Source organism: Gallus gallus, chromosome 1 (genome assembly GCF_016699485.2).
Source record: "Gallus gallus isolate bGalGal1 chromosome 1, bGalGal1.mat.broiler.GRCg7b, whole genome shotgun sequence".
Taxonomy (NCBI): Eukaryota; Metazoa; Chordata; class Aves; order Galliformes; family Phasianidae; genus Gallus; species Gallus gallus.
Genome location: NC_052532.1, coordinates 193,126,901 through 193,147,271, shown reverse-complemented (window position 1 = coordinate 193,147,271; position 20,371 = coordinate 193,126,901). Strand labels below are relative to the sequence as shown.

The following is a 20,371-nucleotide window of genomic DNA, read 5'->3' as shown; positions in this document are numbered from 1 at the left end:
TGTCCCATCCCAATACTTACTGTTGGTCTCTGCAGGACAGGCAGTGAATCATTAAGTTCGGAAAAGACCTCCAAGATCCCCGAGTCCAGCCACCAGCCCATCCTACCATGCCCACTGACAGTGTCCCTCAGTGTCACATCTCCATGGTTCTTGAACACCTCCAGGGACAGTGACTCCACCACCTCCCTGGGCAGCCTGTCCCAATGCATTACCACTCTTTCAGAGAAGAAATTTCTCCTTATAACCAACCTGAACCTGGTGCAACTTAAAGCCATTACGTCTTGTCCTATCAGGTGTACTGAAACATGCTATGCTAATAATTTTCCCCATGGGCACACCGGAGCATCTCCTCTCTTAGGTCACAACACTTTGGAAGCAGTTAAATATCTGATGGTACCCACAAGCAAGTCCACAAGGATATGAACTGTTCTTATTTACTGTTTTATTTACCCATCCTTTTTTGCCTTGTCCTGCTGAGAGTGCTAATGGCTGTGACTCCAAACCTGCACTGTCTCAGCTTCCTAACTTCTCTAAAGCTTCTTTCACTTCAGACTCCTTTTTTTCCTTCTTTCCTTCCTGTACTTGCTGGAGGACTATGGCTGGTCTTGACAGGGATGAAAGGGGGCCCTGTGGGGATGGGGATCTCACTTTCTTCTACTTCAGCAGCGCAGATATACCCAGAGTGATGGTCCCTGTTCATTACCCCTCAGTAGACAAATACAGCATTCGCTTTTAGACCAGTCCAATCACACAAGGACCAAGCAAAAGGATTTAAAAAGGGATCCCAGCAGTACTCTTCTGACATAAAAGTTCACAACAATTCAGTCATAAGAATAGCCATCAATGAGAATGTGCTTGTCAATGTTCAAGAAGCATTTTTATAATGCCCTCAGTAACAGATAATAACTTTTGGTTAGTTCTGATGTGCTCAGGGTATTGGACTTGATGAACTCTATAGATCCCTTCTAAGTGATCAATTCAATTCTAAAACTTTGATGCCAGTAACAGCCATCCATGGTCAGATCAAGGACCCTTCAGTTCCAATAGCCTGTCTACTACAGTAAATGGCAGCAGATTTCCCAGGTAGAATTATGAGAGTGAGGTCAAGGAAGGCATAATAGAAACAGAGATGTGAGAGGTCTTGAGAGACATCCTCCACTGAAGGATGAAGTCTGAGCTATTGCAGTGGATGCCAATCTAGTCTACCTTAGAAGAGGCAGGCCCAGGATATGTTGTGAATGGTCTGTGAGCAAATCCACCTCCCTCAGGTTCTTCCCTGTCATTGATGTCATCTGCATTAGTTCTGATATAAGACTTAACTCTAGCTAAAAAGGGCATAACCTGAGTGTATGTCTCCTTTCTGTTTCCTCCTTGTGTTGAACTCAGGTCATCCCAGACTGGAAGGAGCAGGAGTGGAATGCCGAGAAGCCTGAGAGCTACGCAGGGATCTTCCACTTCCAATTCTGGCGTTTCGGTCAGTGGCTGGATGTGGTAATAGATGACCGCCTGCCCACGCTCCACAACCAGCTCATCTACTGCCACTCCAACTCCAAGAATGAGTTCTGGTGTGCCTTGGTGGAGAAGGCTTATGCCAAGTAGGTACTTGGACAGACGCAGGGCAAACGAGGACCTGCACACTCCAATTTTCATCTCTGTTCATTAATCAGTTGGCTTATAGCAGTGGAAAATAATTGTAGTAACAAAATGCCACAGGCTCCATAGGTGTCTGATGCCATGCAGGAGCTGGTGATGGTTTTTTCTGAATTCGGCTTAAAGAACTATCAGAGGTAGCACTGCAACAGGGAGGCAGTATGAATCTTTCTGCTCCTATAGGAGCTGAGGTCTTTTCTTCTTGAGGATGCAACAGTTTTATAGGTCAGAAGCAGACCAAATGCCCAAACTGGGGCATATTTGTGGTCAGGGTCCCCACACCAAACATCATCCTTTTTTCTCTTCTATGTATAAGGTCTACTCAAGAACTGGAACTTCCAGCTGGAGGTTGCTTTAGCCTCAGATATTTTGGTCAAAACAACAGCTTTCCTGGGGAGGAGTAAGATGTATCTCAGATACACAGGAATTGGAAGAAAAGGCCTTCACTTGCCTCAATTTACCCTCAAAACAACATATCCTTCAACTCCACTTTGATTTAAATAGTACCTATCTCAAGGATTTCAGGAGTACTGCAAACAGCACAGATCTGATTTTTTCACCCTCTTTTTGCTGTCCAGTCCCACAGAAATACTACCTACAGATGTCTGTTCTCCATGCCATCTCAAGAAGTGTCTGAGAGCTCTTAAAATGTCTGTGCTATTGTGCCATCCCTGTCACCTTCTTTTAGGTTGTCAGGATGTTACGAGGCCCTGGATGGAGGCAACACAGCTGATGCTCTGGTAGACTTTACTGGTGGGGTCTCTGAACCTATCGACCTGACTGAAGGGGACTACACCACTGATGAAGCCAAACGAAACCTCCTCTTTGAGCGTGTGTTGAAAGTGCACAACCGTGGAGGCCTCATCAGCTGCTCCATCAAAGTAAGTAGCGTTGCCTGCATGATCATGGTTTTATGGGAATAGGCATTTTAGGATGCTGTTTATCCTAGCCTGTTGGAGGCATCTAAATTAGATCAAGTAAACTGTGACCAAGGGTTTGTATATTTTCATATAGATGTCAAAGGAACTTGCACAGGGATGTAGTTTAGTGGGCAAGGTGGTGATGGGTTGATGGTTTGACTAGATGATCGTAAAGGTCTTTTCCAACCTTAATGATTCTATGATTCTATGAACTCAAGCCCAGATCCAGCAGTTTTTATTACCCATTTCTATGTCCAAGGGCACAAATTCATCCTACTGGCCTTTAAATGCTATCAGAGCATTCACTTCAAGGAAAAAAAAACAACAAAAAAAAAAAACATTTTCATGTCTGTATGTGAACATCTTCATGAACACTGGGTTTCAGGTCTTCGATTATAACCGATAGGATGAGCATTGTTGCTTAAAGAAGATTATGGGACATCAGGGGAGCCCAGAGACCTCATGTAACTGGTGAAGACTAGAATGAATCTAGTACCTAACACAATGTCAGATACTCCTGATGAGGCAGCTTGGCAACTTCCTCTGTCCCTGAGCACTGGTGCTCTTCCCCTTGTGTCCTCCTGCCCAGGCTATGTCAGCAGCAGACATGGAGGCCCGCCTGGCCTGTGGGCTGGTGAAAGGTCATGCGTACGCTGTAACTGATGTGCGGAAGGTCCGCCTGGGCCACGGCCTGCTGTCTTTCTTCAAGTCAGAGAAGCTGGACATGATCCGCATGCGCAACCCATGGGGTGAACGAGAGTGGAACGGCCCTTGGAGTGATACGTGAGTGGGATAAGCAGCAGTAGCACTTTCTTTTTTTGGTGGAAAATGTTGGCCTAGAGCAAGCCCTGAGGTTATATCTACACCCATATGATAACATATAAGCAGCCGTGGAATGTTGCTTCAACCGGTGTCCTAAACCTACTGTTTCATTTGGGTAGATGTATTTTTTGTCCTGGGGTCCTTGAAGGACACAGCAGGAGGGTGTCTGAGCTTGCAGACATTATTGAGGTTCTGGTGGATGTTGTGGTTAAATCATCAGCATTTTCACTCTTGTGAAGGATGGTTGCAGCTCACCTCTCTATTCCCAGTCTTGTTTCAGCCAAAATAACACCCAATAGTCAGCCTATACCACTGCCATGACGTCTGCAGATGGGATGGGATAAGATGGGAAGGGATGGGATAGGATGGGATGGAAAACCAAGGGCTGGTGTCCCCTTGTCCTCACAGTGATGATTCTGCACTCTTCCCACAGCTCTGAAGAGTGGCAGAAAGTGAGCAAAAGTGAAAGAGAGAAGATGGGGATGACAGTAGAAGATGATGGTGAATTCTGGTGAGTCCTTCCTGAGGCTGCCACCATGGACAGTGTTCACAGTCCTCCCATCCCTTGAAGCATCTCAGTCATTACCATTCAACTGGCTAACCAGAGCAAATGGCCTTTCAAGCTATAGGATTTTCAGTGGCATCTCCTTCTTTTGCCCATGGGTATTAGCTGTGGCTGGTCATGACCCTAGGATTGCAAGCTGCTCAGTATCACACTGGTTCCAAACCATTTCACTAGGGCACTAGAAACCTGTTAGAAGTGCGCTGAGCATAACCAACTCACCAGGTACACATATCAGTACCGCACATACCCATACATGCAGGAGAACCAATTGCTTTGCTTCTGTCACTCCAACACATACAACTGTTTTGTTTTAACAAATGAACTATTTGCTGTGTGCATGGAGAAAGGTGTCTCCACCTCTTTTGTTGGTATCAGAGGCTACCCACAGTCTCTAACAGGTGATTGAGTATCTCCCTGCACTATGCTGCTCAGAGAAACAAAGCAGCATAACCGAGCTCTGTCCCTTCTGACTTAGGATGACCTTTGAAGACTTCTGTAGATACTTCACAGACATCATCAAGTGCCGTCTCATCAACACGTCCTACCTCAGCATCCATAAGACCTGGGAGGAGGCAGTGCTACACGGGGCATGGACCAGACATGATGATCCCTTGAAGAACCGCAGTGGAGGCTGTATCAACCACAAGGACACCTTTTTGCAGAATCCTCAAGTGAGTAATGTAGCAGAGGACATTCAGAAACCTTCAGACTTGCTTCCAAGGATTCAAATCTCCTACAGGCACTTAAAAGGACAAAACAACCATCAGAGCTCTGTGCTCATATTTTTAATGTGCTCATGACCTTTATTGGATTGAGACTCCTGGGCAGAGCATGACCAGCATCCAGGCCAACTCTCCTAACCTTACCCTTCCTAATAGGGAAACTGCATCCAAGTGTCTGGTGTGGAGCACCTTGGCACAAGCAAACATCCAAACATCAAATTGTGCCACAGGGAAGTGGTATTAGCTGGTGCCAGTCAAGGCCAGGAAGCATTTCCAACTATTTGGATGCCTGAGTGATCAAATTATATTTTGTTTCCTCAAACCCTGGCACTGTTAAATGTACTAGGACAGATGTAGTCTATAGGGCCATTTCCTTCTAGCCTTTCTGGGCTTTCAGAAAAGGCCCTGCTGTATGGTTTTCCTCTAGAAACAAGCTCCTCTGTCCTGTTCTGAACTAAGATTCTCAGTAACACAGGACAAGTTCTTTGAAGTCCTTGATCTAAAAAGCAGATGAAGGATGGTCCATTCCATTGTAGGAGCCGTCATCAAGGATGTGGGAGAGTTGTTTTGTGCTCCCTGCTCTGTATTAGCCTTGCTGTTAGGTCTTTGTGAATAAGTCCTCAATAGGAGGACTTGTGGCAGACTGCGAGGGGTGAAATGCTCTGGTATAAGCATCTATACTCCTTGGATTTTGCAGAACAGTTCAAAGATGGGTTTACTCCCATTCATGCCCAGTGCTCCTGTCTTCCTCACCTTCCTCTATTTGCTTCCAGTATGTATTTGATGTGAAGAAGGCAGAAGATGAAGTGCTGATCTCCATTCAACAGAAGCCAAAAAGGACCAGTCGCAAAGAAGGCAAAGGAGAGAACTTAGCCATAGGCTTTGATATCCACAAGGTAAACTGTGGGTCCTGCATGCTAGCCTGCATGCCCTCAGTAAATTCCTAGTACTGCATGACCATTGACATGATGTGTTTAGTCATCACTCTGTGTGCCCCATGGGTGCCTTCAGCACATCCTGCAGTGATGGTGGGAGATTTCAGAAACGAATAGGGTCAGCACAGACTTGCTTTCCTTGCTGAAAGCAGTGGATTGTCTGTCACCTCTGAATTTCACGAGATTGATCAAGTGTTTCTTGGTGGTCACCCAGTGTCAAGCTGGAATGCAACTCAGAATGAGTTTATGAGCCAAGTGAGTTTTGAGAGGCACCTCAAATTTCATTTGGGACCACTTTGCTGGTTCTCTTAATTCTGGCTGTCCCATCACTGTGGAATCAATTCTTGCTGGCTGTCCCCTAACCTGGTAACTGATACATTTCCTCAGTGCTGTCCTGCTGACTGTCCCTCTGTGCTTTCTCCCCAGGTGGAGCTGAACAGGAACTACCGGATGCACACCCTGCAGCAGAAGGTGGCCAGCTCCATTTACATCAACTCCCGTAGTGTCTTCCTGAGGACGGACCTGAAGGAAGGTCGCTATGTCATCATCCCCACCACTTTTGACCCTGGTCATGTAGGCGAGTTTCTTCTCAGGATTTTCACAGATGTGCCTTCGGATTGCCGGTAAGGAACAAGAGCAGTGGTAGAGAGGAGCTGACTTTTTGGAGAGTGCTTTCTGCTTTTCTAACGTGGTAGCCCTGACTGGAATTGGCCATAGCCTTGTCCAGAGCTGGTGTTTGGCTTCTTTGCAAAGGTGGCCAAGAGACAAAGACATGTGGAGACGTTCCCACTCTGCTTCTAAGCATGACATGGGAGAGCATCTCAACCCTTGGGTGAGAAGGAGATCAGAATGGGGAGCAGAGTCTGCCAGTGGATGGTGCATAGGCTTTCCATCCTGCTATAGAAAACTCATTGGCCTGCCCATCGGGTAAGGCTGGGCACATCCCAAATATTACACATTTCTCCCCAATAGAGAGCTGACGCTGGATGAGCCACCACACACCTGCTGGAGTGGGATGTGCGGGTACCCTCAAGTGGTGTCCCAGATCCACGTCCTCACCGCAGCTGGCCTCAAGAATCAGGACTCCCAAGGAGGTAATGGCCTTTCTCTGCCCGTTGTGCAGTCCCAGAAGGACTGGGAGTTGGTTGTTTCAAGGGGGAGAAGAGAGAGGTGGTTTTATGAAGTGAGAGCTTGTTCTCTTATTTCTGTAATGTTCCTTATGTCCTCAGATAGTTTTTCAATGGAAGCATCTGGTTCAAACGCCAGAGGAGGAGAAAGTCCATGGAAAACCTTGCTGTGCACATGAACTGCTGTTAAATTCAAGCTATCGGCAAGGATTCTTGGGAGATCCTCCCAGAACCTCCCCAGGGCCCTTGGCAGAGGTCCTGTACTCTTCCAGGCTTTCCTCCCAGGAGTGAGCAGCTAAAGTTTAGGAATCATATTCAAAGGCCTTTTAGTAGGAAGGACAGATAAGCAGTGGTCAATGTTTTGGGGTAGTCTTCATGTTATTTATCACCTACCACCCAGGGAGTCTTCCTATCATGTGTACATCATGTGTATCATGTGTACTATCATGTGTACTCAGGGGGAGAGTTTTGCCCTAAGCAGGTTGTTTTTTTCCTCAGGTTACTCACAATACTCAATGTGCCTGTAGCAGTGCAGCAGTGTAGCCGACAGTTTCTGAACTGTTCACAAAAACACGACCTTTCCTTCCATGGGTGTATGTGGATTCTGGAGCCATAACATATTTTTTTTCAGCAAGATCTCCCTGGGAATAGTTTTTCCCAGCTGTGTTCCAGCTGTTCAGTTCCCACCACCATCAGTCTGCTTATTCAGTGGTTTCCAGTGCAATGGTATCTCTCGCATCTCCCAGCCTAGTTCCCCCACACCGCTTTAGAAACAGTGATTTACAAACTGGAATTTGGCTCCTGCTGTGGAATATGAAGATTTTATGAGACATCCCAAAAGAAGAGACTGGTTTGGAAAAACAGCTGTGAAACGAAGCAGCTGTGTTTTGCTGGGGGACCTGGATCCTTGTACACAACAATGTAGTGAGGAGGTGGTCTGGCAAACAAAAAGGTGGTCTTAAATCCTGGCCCTCAGGAGGGGGTGGTCCATTTCTCCTCATTCCCATGTTCCCCTTGGACAAGAAAACACACTTGGTCTGTGTTTCCATTTTTCCAGCCACTAAAATCCATGGCTGGAAAATGCATCTGACAATTACATTTCCAAAGCAGTATCTCATTCTCTACTGAAATTCCCAGAACCTGCACTTGTTTCACAAGGGAAAAACGATATCTAATGAGGGACTCTTTCTCTGTCCTGGAAGCTCGGGTACCATCCATCTATGAGCTGATAGTCTTTGGACTTGGTAATTTCCCCCTCCATCTTTTTTGTCTGCTTGTTCCCATGATTATCTTGTTCTAGCTGGGATATTGCTATAACCTTCCTTTCCTGCTGGCCTTCTGGCTTCCCACTCACTGGCTTTGCCTGCTTCAATCTCTTCTGGATCCCACCCATTTCACCTCTTTGTCCCTCAGTGCCCCATCTTTCTCTTCCCTATGTCTCCTGCTACTACAGATGATCCTTTTCTTTTGTGCCATTTTGATCTTTTCCCTGGAATCTTGCTCACAGCAAATACTTTAATTACCATCTTCACCTTTTAGAAGTATTTTTAGATATATTTTCATTCTGAGGTTCCCTGTTCTGCCACTAGTTCCTGACTAAACATTCCCAGTTCCCAGACCCTTTATGGATCTCCTAGCTTAGCATAACGTGGCACTTAATTTTGGCTCAGCTTTGTATTGTCTCATCACCTTGATAGCCCAACATTTTTCTTAACCCAGCGTTAGCCCTTATACTTAAAATCTCTGCAGCATTTGAGTCTCATTCAGTATAGGAGAAACACAAGTTGTGCCAAAGATTTATGAATAGAGGTGAAAAGCATATTCTCATGTTGACCTAGTTGGTTCTGACCTGAAAGTAAAACCAAGCCTAGTTCTGGAGTATGAGTACAGTGGGAGCAAGTTTGTTTTTGCAGGCTCTTTCTGTTCTTCTTAGTGTTTCCTTCCATGAAACAACCTCTGTGAGCTCAGCTCTCTTCTCTATGGCTTTATTTTCACTTACTTTCAGTATATCTTGTAAGGGAGAAGTGAGCTCATCACTGCCTTCCATGCCCAAAGGGAAGGAGAATTTAGAGTGATGAAGGAGGACTTAAATAGAATATGAGGTCAAGGAAGATGGCCGTTTCATAGCAGTCCATCACCAGCTCCTTTCTGGATACCATGTCACCTAACAGGGTAAGCCCCAGCCCATCAGCAGAGCTTCATGGATGTGATGCACTCCTTGGCAGATATCCATCTCTTCTATTGGGATTTGGAGGAAAACTGCTGCATGCAGCCTCTGGGAAAGGGCTCTGAGAAATTACAGGAGATGGAAAATAAGGATCGTATACTTCTTTATCTCCCCAGGAGCTGACCCATATGTGATAATAAAGTGTGAAGGGCAAAAGGTTCGTTCTGCAGTGAAGAAAGACACGGTGTCACCAGAGTTTGATGTGAAGGGCCTCTTCTACCGCAAGAAGCCAGGAAAACCCATCATTGTTCAGGTATCAGTGGTCTGGGGGCTCGAGGTGAGGCTGCACCGGGCAGGATAGAGTGGGAGGGATCGGTTGGATCCCTTTAGGATCTACCCTTGTTTTGTTTCTTCAGATCTGGAACCACAACTTGATAAGCGACGAGTTCTTGGGTCAAGTGGCACTCAAGGGAGATCCCGGCGAACAGCAGTCTGTGCGCACGCTGCACCTCCAGGACAGAGGGAACAGAAGATCAAATGATCTGCCTGGAACCATTGCTGTGAGGATGCTCAGCAGTAACATCCTCACCAATGTCTGAGTACTCAAGGACTCTCCTCTAGTGCCACATATGTATATATATGCATATATACATACACACACACTTATATATATATATATATACACACAGCCTATCTACCACCTGCAAGTGTAGGAGAACTATGCATGCATTCCACTCAAAAGGAGCCAATCTTGTGTTTTCCATGTTAAAAAATGGTGCCTTGTTGGGGAACCGCAACGATCCTTCTGCTGGCATCCTCTGCAGCCCCATCACCGCTGTGCACCCCGTGGGATCGCTGCTGGCACGCTGTGTGTCCTGACAGCCAAAGCACGATGCCCAGGTGCTATTTGTTTACATGGGGCTGGCACACACGTGTCACCACGCACACGTGTGGCCACCACAGTCCCACCAGCTGCTTCGATGCATCTTCAATGTGTCTGCTTGGTTTTAGAGTAGTGCGCGAGGAGTCTTCTGCCCATGAACTGCCATTTAATTGCTTATCCAAGGAGGCACTTCAGCAAAGCAGAAGCAGAAAAAGAAATTGGGGCTCTTGGGGTGTTTTACTGATAGGCACACAGCGAATGGATGGGAAACGCACTAGGGCAGTCACACAATCCCAAATCCACAGGGTCAGAAAGACTAGTGGCTCCACCACTGTAGGGACCTGCTGTCTCATTCCAAGTCCTGTTCAGCCCCACACTGTCCTGAATCACAGAATCACAGAATGGCTGAGGTTGGAAGGGGGTCAATCTATTCCAACCCTGTCCCAACAGAGACACCCAGAGCAGGGTGCCAACCAACTACATCCAGGTGGCTTTTGGAGGTCTCCAAGGAGGAGATCTAACAACCTCTTTGAGCAACTTGTGTGAGGGCTCCATCACCCACGTGGCACAGAAGTGCTTCCCGGTGTTCAGCTGCATATTCTGAAGGATGCAAAGATGCCAGCAGCTGTGGTTGGACAATTGTTCTGCAGGGCCATGTTTTGAGTTGGTCTGGTCTCGATTCCTGCCTGTGCCTCTCAAACTGCCATCGTGCCTGCTGTCTCCATTGCTTTTTTGCAGTCCCTGTCCTTAGAGCCTGAATTTCACATTTTGCTGAGTTGTAACCCCACACCTGGGTTATCTGCTGGGTGTATTTGCTGAGTATATTCAATGTTGGGGTAAGAGAATAACAGTTCCTCTGAAGGCCAGAGCATCAGATCTCATGCGTGAGGAGCATCAGTTCCCATAGATGAGGAGCTTTGCTTAAAGGACATCACCTTCACTGCTGCATACAGATTTCTAATGCATCATTTTCAGTGCCTCACTTTCCCAAATTCCTTTTAAAACCTGTGGGCTTTTAGCTCATGTTAAAGGAGGGGAGCACTGCTCCTAGTGCAGCTTGGAAATGCTGGAAACACTCAATCCATTCTAACATTCATCTGCCACCCTCAATTTCCAGTTTATTGATGAGTTGCACGGCGTTAAAGCCAGTCCCACAAGCACAGCCCAAACACGTCTTGGTACAAAGGTACAAAGCACAGTCCTGCAGTGTGTTAAAACCATACTCCTGTTTGCTGCAATCCTGAGTTTCTCCTCCTTATTCCACTGGGTGGCAGAATGTGGCTTCATATAAACCATACCAGCAGATCCTTTTCAGTCACCTCCTTGCTAGGGGAATGGAGCACAGATGATGCAATGCTTCCTGTAAAGAACTTTGTTTTTTAATTCAAACGAGGCAACCGTGATAAATTCAGACCTGAGCAGAGTCCTTTCTTCAAGGAGAAGTGAGCAGGTTTGCTATAGAAAGTAGAATTTTGGTCTGTCCTGCTAACTGGCCATGTTTGTGTTGTAAAGCTGCGGGTTGTTTTGTTTTGTTTTGTTTTTAAAGTCCCTAAATATTTGCCAAGTCTGTAACGTGGTATTTTTGCTTCTCAGTGTCAAGTCAGCTGCTAGCTCAAATCCTGGTGCGTCCAGAAGCATATGAATCACAGAACCATAGAAACACCAAGGTTGGAAAAGACTTCCAGCATCACCCAGTCGAGCTGTCCACCTACCACCAATACTTCCCCACTAAACCATGTCCCTAAGGACAACTTTGCCCACTTCTGCAGGCTGTCCTTCCTTCCTCACCTTCAGTTCTGAAGCCGTTGTGGGTCAGCATTGGACTTTTGACCAAATTGCCCGTTTTCTTAGTTCTTTCTAGTTTTCCAGGGCTTAGCAGCAGGCAGTGGCCCACAAGATGTTCTTTCTGGGTCCCACTTATTCCTGTTTTGCAGAACACCTTCCAAATCCTGTTGCCATCACTGGGACCCAAATGAGAGTGGCACTTTGCTCAGATGCTCCTGCTTTGATAAAGGGATGTTTTGAGCCCAAACTTGAAGCAAACTCTTGATTTTACTCAGCACGATTCATATTTGATTAGATCCTGGTTTTGGGCATAGGTCTCGTCAAGTGGGAGAAGGACTGTGGGGCCAGAAGTTGTGATTTAGGTCTTAGGAGTGATAAGTGAAAGGGACGCTTAGAAATGCTTTGGAGGGAGAAGAGCCATTCAGCTGAAGGAGAACACCACAGGAGCACCACAGGCATTTTGCACCATCAGCAGCAGATGGAGGTAGCTGGTGTGCTTGCATGAGCTGTGTTTTCTCAGGAAATCAGGCTGCCCATAGCTTCAACAGACCACAGCCATTTGGCCCGGGTGCCCTGACCTGTGCCAAACCACACCGTGATCCCCAAGGAGCGGCACTGAAGCTTGCTGGGGAGCAGCAATGCCCCAATACCCATGGCCAGCCTCCTTCCTTCCTACGAAGAATCAAGCCATAATGAAAGGCAGCTTTCAAACACCTTTAAAATAACAATCGCCATACCATATCAGGACCAAAATGTCTTAATATTGATAATAATTCTGTTCTTTTTATTTCTTTTTCTTGTTGAAAACGTAGAGCAGAAGCATTCTTTCCCCCTTCGTTTCCAAGGGATGAAGACAAATGTCCTTTTTTTAACCTTTCTTTTTGGTCTTGTTTGTAGAGTGGGTTGAGGAGGGTAGTTATTGAAATGCCGCTGTTTGTGTCAATGCCTTTTCTCTTTGAATGGAGTATATGGGTGTATTCCAGTTTGTTTATCTGAGGGGAGGGCAAACCTGATGAGCACTTTCCAGCCCCCCCTGTAGATCATAGAATCATGGAATCATGAAGGTTGGAAAAGACCTTTAAGGTCATCGGGTCCAACCATCAACCCATCCCCACCGTGCCCACTAAACTAAATGGTGTGGGATGCCTCAGATTTATTCTCCGTTTCTTTTATTAATCATTGCATCGGTTGCAAGTAGCCTGTCACTACACTCCATGAAATCCCCTTTTTTTAATGTGATGGTGTTAAACCAGGCTATGAGTTGTCTTCGTCTCCGAAGGCACCGATGTGTCACGCTGCACAAGGTCGGCGAGCGGTCCGAACTGAAGGCCAACGCTGTACAGCTGTAAACCCCCTATAAATAAATAGTGTATATTTTATTCAGACTCCCTGCCTCCGAACTGCTGTGTTCTTCCAGAAGGCTTCTGGTGGATACCAGGTGGCTCTGCAGTACCTTATTCATTGGCTTGGTTCACTGAACTGCACTCAAATTATGTACTCTGTGAAGTTTGAGACAGAGGCAAAGCAAAATGTTCATGGAATCATGGAATCATAGAATGGCCTGGGTTGAAAAGGACCACAATGATCATCCAGTTTCAACCCCCTGCTATGTGCAGGGTCACCAACCACCAAACCAGGCTGCCCAGAGCCACATCCAGCCTGGCCCTTGAATGCCTCCAGGGATGGGGCATCCACAATCTCCCTGGGCAAATGTGTGAAGATTTTGTGCAAGGTTACAATCGTGTTCACTGGGCAAAGCCATGGAGGAGAGTAACCACCTCCAACTGCAAGCCCTTTACTTCCTTTATCTCAAAGTCATCACATGGCAGGGATCTTGGGGTTGGTTTCTTATTTCTTTTTGAGTCTCCCTAGACTTAAAAAAATCTCTGCAGTCTGGGAAAAATAAAAATAATTAAAATTGTAAGATTATGGGCAAAGCAGCAGGAGGATATGATTTTGGGTGGCTTTCCCTCAACGAAGAGCCTTGCAGATTACACATTATCGAATCATAGAACTATTTGAGTTGGAAGGGACCTTTAAAGGCCATCCAGTGCAACTCCCCGTGCAGTGAAACAGGGACACCTACAGCTGCATCAGGTGCTCAGAGTCCCATTCAACCTGACCTTGAGTGTCTCCAAGGGTGGGGAATGTTTCTTACAGCTTCTTTGGATAATCTTTGAAGAAATTCTCTGCTCTCCCTGAGACTTGTTTGGTGCATAGCTAAAAACAAACAAAAAACAAAAAGCCCATGCAAGGTTGGATGAGCCAAAAATCATCCTGCATGCTTCCCCACCAACACTGGTATTGAGGTTTTGCTGGCACAGTAAGACTTGAGAGCCAAGGCTGCTTTGCAACTGTGCTGATGGCACTCAAGTGGTGTACATCAACATGTGTTGGCAACATGGGTAGAGATGTTGGAATTGGTGTGAGGCCAAGAGCAAATCAGTACGGCAACACTGGGACAGTGTATATGGCTTGAGAGCAGCAATAAGGAGTAGAGTGGACCCAGGTTCCTCAGGGGTCCTTCAGCATCTCCTCGTCCCTCCAGCTCTGTCATCTCCTGGGGAGTTCTGCCCCCTAATGTTAAATTCATAAAAAGGGCACTTTGGGGCCTCCTTTTGACCTGCAGGAGCACCTTTGAGATGAAATGAACCACCATAGCCACAAGATGGGGCTGGAATGCTAATTCTCCGTGGAGTTGGGTCTCCTATAGCCTCCAGCTTCCCATTTCAGCACTCACGCAGAGTGCCCCCAGCATGGATCTGAGCCTCCTGCCGCTTGAGCAGGCCAAGGATTAACAGTGAGAATGGCCGCAGAGGTAACAGGGCTCTCAGCAAAGGGTTCAGTGGCTGTCCCTCAGAGCTGCTGAGCTGGTGCCATGTCCTTGGCCAATGTGCTCAGTGTTAAATACACAGGGATATGCTGGTGACCCGTAACAGTGACACTGTTGAAGAAGAGTTTCTATGGGCTTAGAAGGGGATGTGGTGGCCACAACATGACTTCTCCTATGTTTTGAGCAGAATTCCTTTGGAGGACAAGGCTCTCTCATAGTGCTCTATTTCCATGTCATCACCAAAAATTCAGCCATCCCCAGGAGAACACTGTTTCAGACACCATCTCACATATCTTTGGGCATATCTCTATGGAAGGAACAAGGACCTCAAAGGGCACTGCTACCATTTGCAATTAATTTCCAAGCTTGTAGAGCCCTACCTTTGCTAAAGCCCACACAAACCAAAAACACGCTCCAAGTCTGCTCAGCTTCTCTACAAAGAGAAGCTTAGAAACACTTTGTGTGCTAGCACTGCAAAACCAAGGTGTAGTTTGCAACTATTATGAGATGAAATGCCAGGCTTCGTACTCAGTAAGAAGCTCTGGGGATGTTTCACAGAACAATTAAAAGCAGGAAGGAGAAAAGCCATCAGCCGTGATTTGGGCAGGGAGTCAGCAGGTCAGAGTTAAGCTCATAGGCACAATCTCAGCTCTGAGTTTCCTGGTCTTCAAGCATTTCTCTCTGCTGACTTGCCCATTTTCCACATTTACAAGCTCCGGTTTGTGCATTCAAATACAACTTTCAATATCTAAAAGGGGGCTGTAAGAAAGAAGGGGACAGAATCTTCAACAGGGTCTGCTGGGATAAGACAAAGGGAAATGGTTTCAAACTCAAAGAGGGGAGATTAAGACTGGATATAAGGAAGGATTTTTTCTATGATCAAGGTGGTGAGGCACTGGCACACTGGCTTTTGCCCAGAGAGGTGGTGGATGTCCCATCCCTGGAGGCACCCAAGGTCAGGCTGGACGGGGCTCTGAGCACCGATGGAGCTGTGGGTTTCCCTGTTTCACTGCAGGGGAGTTGGATCTGATGGCCTTTAAAGGTCCCTTCCAACTCAAATGAATCTGTGGTACTATGATTCTATGATTCCATCGGCATCCCAGGTGACCTCTGGGATGAGGTCCCCTCGTTTTGCACATCCACATGCTCTCAGCATGGTTCTGAGAGGTGCACCGGGGCACCCCTTTGCCCTAGAAGCCATCAGAACTCTGAACAACGAGGACTTTGCTATTGCAGAGCTTGTAGCACCATGGGTTCCACCATTCGGGGCAGCCCCAGGGATGCAGGAGGTGCGCTATTGGGGCGCGGGGATGCACGGGAGTGCAGTCCTCGCCGTGTCCCCGGGTTGGAGGTATCTTGTACACGTACAGACACACACACCCACGTACACACACACCAGGGGCTGGCTGTAACCCGGCTCCTCCCCCGCTAAGAGGCTCAGCAGCGGGCAGGGCAGCCGCTGCCCTCTCTCCGTAAAGGAGGCAGCGCGGATCCGCTCTGGGCACAGAGCCCCTTCCCCTGCCCCGACCCGACCCCCCCATCCCGGCCATGCCCCGTTAAGGTAAGGAGAAGGGGAGCGACAGGTTTGCAGCCGGGAAAAAGCCGGCTGGAGGCTGGGGATGCTCGGGGCGGGGGGGTTGCAGTGGGGTGGGGATGGAGAGGGGTCCGCTTCCAGCGACCCCGCCCCAAAGCCCGGATCGAACCTGGAAAAGGGGTGAGAGGGGTGGGCGTGGGGTTTCCCCACCTGCCAGGAATGGCCGGCAGCTCGGCTCCTGCAGCACGGATTAGTGCCTCGCTCATTTCTTGGCGCTGATTAATTTAGCTCGGGTCACCCAGCGCTGAGCTGGGTGAGGTGGGGGCTGTTCCCCTCCTGTGCTGGGGTCTGAAGGATCCCCCTCCTTCCTTCCACGTCCCCTTCATATTCTGGGATACATTTGGGTGTGCTTAGAGATGGGGAGGGGTCGTTGGGGGGTGTGGTGCTGCTGTGCTATCGGTGGCACAATGATCTCAGGTGTCCCCCAACCACACCGGTCCTGGGGACACCTCACCCCCTCTTTGCTCTGCTCCAGCTCCAAAGCTTTGTATTTCGCTGCCCGGTTTGGGAATGGGATGTCACACGCAGGGGCTGTGCTGCACCAACTGGGTTTGGTAACAAAGTAAGATCCCTGAGCTTTCCTTGGTGCAACCACACTATCCTAAAAAGGTGCAGCCAGCATCTCTTGGCATCTCTAGGAAAAATGGGGTGCATGAGGGGTGAATCCTGCAGGCAACATGGAGGGAGAGTTTGAAAGGCAGCAGACCTGTGGATCTAAGATTTCTTGGTTGTCCGTGGCTCATTTATGGCTGCATAGGGCCCGGAGGTGGTCTCACAGCCCCAGGTCATTGCACTACTGGGAGTGTGCTTCTCTCCATTGTCTCTCCATAGTTGGTCCAAAGACCAACCCCATGGGGTTAATCTGTGCCTTGCTTTGAGATACTGAGGATGTAGCTCTCCCCTCCTTCTCCTCTGTGGAGTACTTGGGCTCTTATCTCCGTCCCCATGAATGGAGGGATCCCAGCATACCAGTTGTGGTGATGTGAATGTATGGGAAGAAGCTTTTGCTGAAGCTTCAGCCAAAATCTGCCTTTGTGTGAGACCTTGTGCAAGATCCCCACTGTCCTGCATCTCCAGAAGACAGCAGAACAGGGACAAAGAGAGCAAAAACAGTACAGCCCTTTCCTCCCATGGACTGATGCTCAACTTGTTGTCACCTGTCGCACTGCAATCCTTGAGCTTGCAGATTTCAAAACACAGCTGCCTAAATAATGCTTAACATTGAAGCTATGGCCGTAGCGTGCTGTGCTCCTTCCTTCCTACTTGACTTTGTTGTTGTTGTTGTTGTTGAAAGCTTTGTGCTTCTGTAAAGCCAACGTGTAGAGCCAGAGTCTGTTCTTGAGCTCTTGGGGGCACAACCGGAGTAATTGCACGGAGTTCCATCATCCCCTCACTGACCCAACATTAATGAGATCTGAATCAGGCCAAGGGATGAGCCCCTCTCTATGGCAACATTATTTCTAGCTCATTTTACCCCCTCCAAGCGGCCGATCCGTCTTGCCCTCTATTAAGTTTCCATGGACCAGGGGCTGCTGTACAGTGTTTCCCTCTTACGCTTGCTAACTTGTGACTTCGCAATCCTTTGGGTTGCCATGGAAAGGATTATGCTGTGATTAATGAAGGTATTGTCAGCCCATAGGGTTGTGGGTTTTTTTCTTCAAAGCCTTTCCTGGAACAGCAGAATGGCAGAAAGGGGCAGAGAGGAGAGGTGGCTGCAGGCGCTGTCAGTCCCAGGCAGGATTTTGTACTTTTTCCACCAAAATCTTGCTGTCAGGTAGCAGCTGCTGCCTCTTCTCCTTTCCAGGTCACTTCTGTAGGTTCCTTTTGAGGGTGAAAGGAGAAACGTAGGCTTTCATAGTTTGCCTGGAGGAGAGCCAGGTGTTTCTTGCTCCCAGAGAGCAATGGGATGAGTGTCACTGTACCAAGGGGCTGGCAGGATGTGCAGCTTTCTGCTGGGAAACGCTCTTCTCTGTTAGCAGTGTGTGGGGAGAATCTGGCGTGGGATGAGCTGTGCTTTGGGGCTGTTGGGTTCCCAAGGCAGAAACCTTCTCCTTCCCAATGGAGCCCATGCTTGGTGTACCAGCCATCCCCCATGAGCACTCCAAAATCTACTGCACCAAACACATGTGAGCCTCTGCTCTGCAAAGTGCTGAGGTGCCAGAAGAGAACAGAGTGCACTTGTTCCTCTTTTGCAGAGCAGCAATGAGCAATGTGCAGAAATCCAATGAAAAAAAACGGGCATTTGAATAGACGGAGTGCCAAATATACAGGCAAAAATCACAGTCCAAAAGTCTGTGGGGACATCCCCGTTTCTCAGCGCTGCTGGCTGAGTTGTGTTCGTCCTGAAGAGATAGGTTTGAAGGGACCTTAAAGCCCACCCAGTTCTGCCCCTTCCAAGGGCTGGTTGCCCCCCACCAGCTCAGGCTGTCAAGGGCTCCATCCATCCTGGCCTTGGGCACCTCCAGGGATGGGGTACCCACAGCTCTCTGGGCAGCAGTGCCAGGGCCTCACTGCCCTCTGAGTAAAGAATTTCTTCCTAACATCCAACCTAAATTTCCCCTCTTTTAGTTTAAACCATTCCCCCTTGTCCTATCACTATCAGACTGTGTAAAAAGTTGGTCCCCTTCTGTTTATAAGCTCCCTTCAAGTACTGGAAGATCACAGTGAGGTTTCCCTGGAGCTTTCTCATCTCCATGCTGAACAAGCCCAGATACTTGAAGGGAGTTAAAACTTATGCTTTAGGTTGAATATAGACTTTATGGCAAGATAGAGAAGGAATCCTCACAGTACTGGAAAGAGGATGGGCACAAGGTGAAGATTGGCAGAGGGTAATTATCAGAAAGAGAAGGTATCTACAGTGCCTGGATGAAGGGAGCTGTCAATGACATGCTGTAAAAGACTTTTAGAAATATTATGGTTTAATCTCGTGGAGTTTGCAGGTTATGGCTATGAAACAATTATCATTTCAGAGGGCATTGCAAATGCTGAAGTACGGGGAAAATGTTGGAAATTAGGAAAAATTGCTTCTCATAAAGAGTGGTCAAGCATTGGCACAGGCTGCCCAAGGGAGGTGGTGGAGTCACCATACCTGGGGGTGTTCAAAAGCTGTGCAGATGTGGCACTGAGGGATGTGGTCACTGGACATGGGGGGATGGGTTGGGGTTGGACTTGGTGGTCTTAGAGGTCTTTTCCAACCTTAATGATTCTGTGAAAGCTGCTCTGAGAAGCCCTTGGGCTGGGCTAGACTTGGGAACAAAATCCACTTTTTGGGATCAGGCTGTTACATGTTGCCCAGTGTAACTGTCATTGTCCAGACAGAACGCTTTGCTTCTCCTCGAATTACCTCACTTCTAGCAGCCAAAAAATAATAATAATAATAAAGGGCAAATGGAGAGTGAAAGAGCATTGCATTTCACAGCTACCAATCAATGGTGTTCCTGCAATTGGAACTGTTTTCATCCTTCCATTCCAAATATAATGTAGATCTATTAGGGAGAACTCTGAGAATGAAGGGTAGTCAGAGGTCTGGAATAACTTTCACATGAGGAAGGGTTGTTTAGAGAAAGTCTCTCTCCCCTCCCACCCCTCCCCTCCCCTTCCCTCCCCTCCCCTCCTGTCCCTTCTCCTTCCCTTCCCTTCCCTTCCCTTCCCTTCCCTTCCCTTCTCCTTCCCTTCCCTTCCCTTCCCTTCCCTTCCCTTCCCTTCCCTTCCCTTCCCTTCCCTTCCCTTCCCTTCCCTTCCCTTCCCTTCCCTTCCCTTCCCTTCCCTTCCCTTCCCTTCCCTTCCCTTCCCTTCCCTTCTTCTCCCTTCTTCCTGTGATGAGATCCAGGCTCCCCCATCTGGCTGAGGCTGCTGGAAAGAGACCACTTCATGCATCAGGACAGAGGCATACAGAACGTGCATCCTGTAGTTGGCTGGGCTGCAAGCCCAGATATAGTGCTTCAAACCTCTGCCTCCTCATTTGTGTCTTAGGGTGTTTTCCAGCATCAGTGGTGCCTGCCCTTTGTGCTGTCCCTACTATTTCTGTCCTGCTTCCTCTCATCCCTCAGCTTGGTTGGATCAGTGCCATCAAGGCCAGCAGATTTACCCTTTGTTGAAGCAAACTCCAGAACTCACATGCATTGGGTTTCTCTCTCCTACAGCCCACAGAAGGTTTCAATCTAGAGAAATAAATGGGGTGGCTATTTTATCTATAATCCCCATCCAAGAGCCTTTCTCAAGCCCACTGAAAAGCTGCACACAAAGTGCTGTTGGAGTGAGTAAGACCCATCCCCATTTGGTCTTGGCTGCCATTCATCCCAGCGGAATAACAGAGCCAGGATAACCCAGACTTTTGTGGTCTGCCTCTGTGCTGCAGCTTGGGAAACA

General features: G+C 47.9%; 2 protein-coding genes across 2 annotated transcripts in view; both read left to right on the top strand.

Annotated features, from left to right (window-relative positions):
- The window catches only part of CAPN5 (calpain 5), a 50,164-nt gene extending 37,203 nt beyond the window's left edge, over positions 1-12,961 (top strand). The window contains exons 4-13 of the mRNA XM_417278.7: positions 1,387-1,595; positions 2,339-2,531; positions 3,160-3,353; positions 3,826-3,903; positions 4,433-4,628; positions 5,453-5,575; positions 6,041-6,237; positions 6,587-6,708; positions 9,085-9,221; positions 9,325-12,961. Of these exons, the coding sequence (XP_417278.2) occupies positions 1,387-1,595; positions 2,339-2,531; positions 3,160-3,353; positions 3,826-3,903; positions 4,433-4,628; positions 5,453-5,575; positions 6,041-6,237; positions 6,587-6,708; positions 9,085-9,221; positions 9,325-9,507 (1,632 nt within the window). The 3' untranslated portion in view covers positions 9,508-12,961. The remainder of the gene's footprint in view (positions 1-1,386; positions 1,596-2,338; positions 2,532-3,159; positions 3,354-3,825; positions 3,904-4,432; positions 4,629-5,452; positions 5,576-6,040; positions 6,238-6,586; positions 6,709-9,084; positions 9,222-9,324) is intronic.
- A 2,879-nt stretch (positions 12,962-15,840) lies between these two features.
- Positions 15,841-20,371, top strand: part of MYO7A (myosin VIIA) — a 98,595-nt gene continuing 94,064 nt past the window's right edge. Inside the window, exon 1 of the mRNA XM_040704677.2 lies at positions 15,841-15,970. The gene's annotated coding sequence lies outside the window, so the exon portion shown is untranslated. The remainder of the gene's footprint in view (positions 15,971-20,371) is intronic.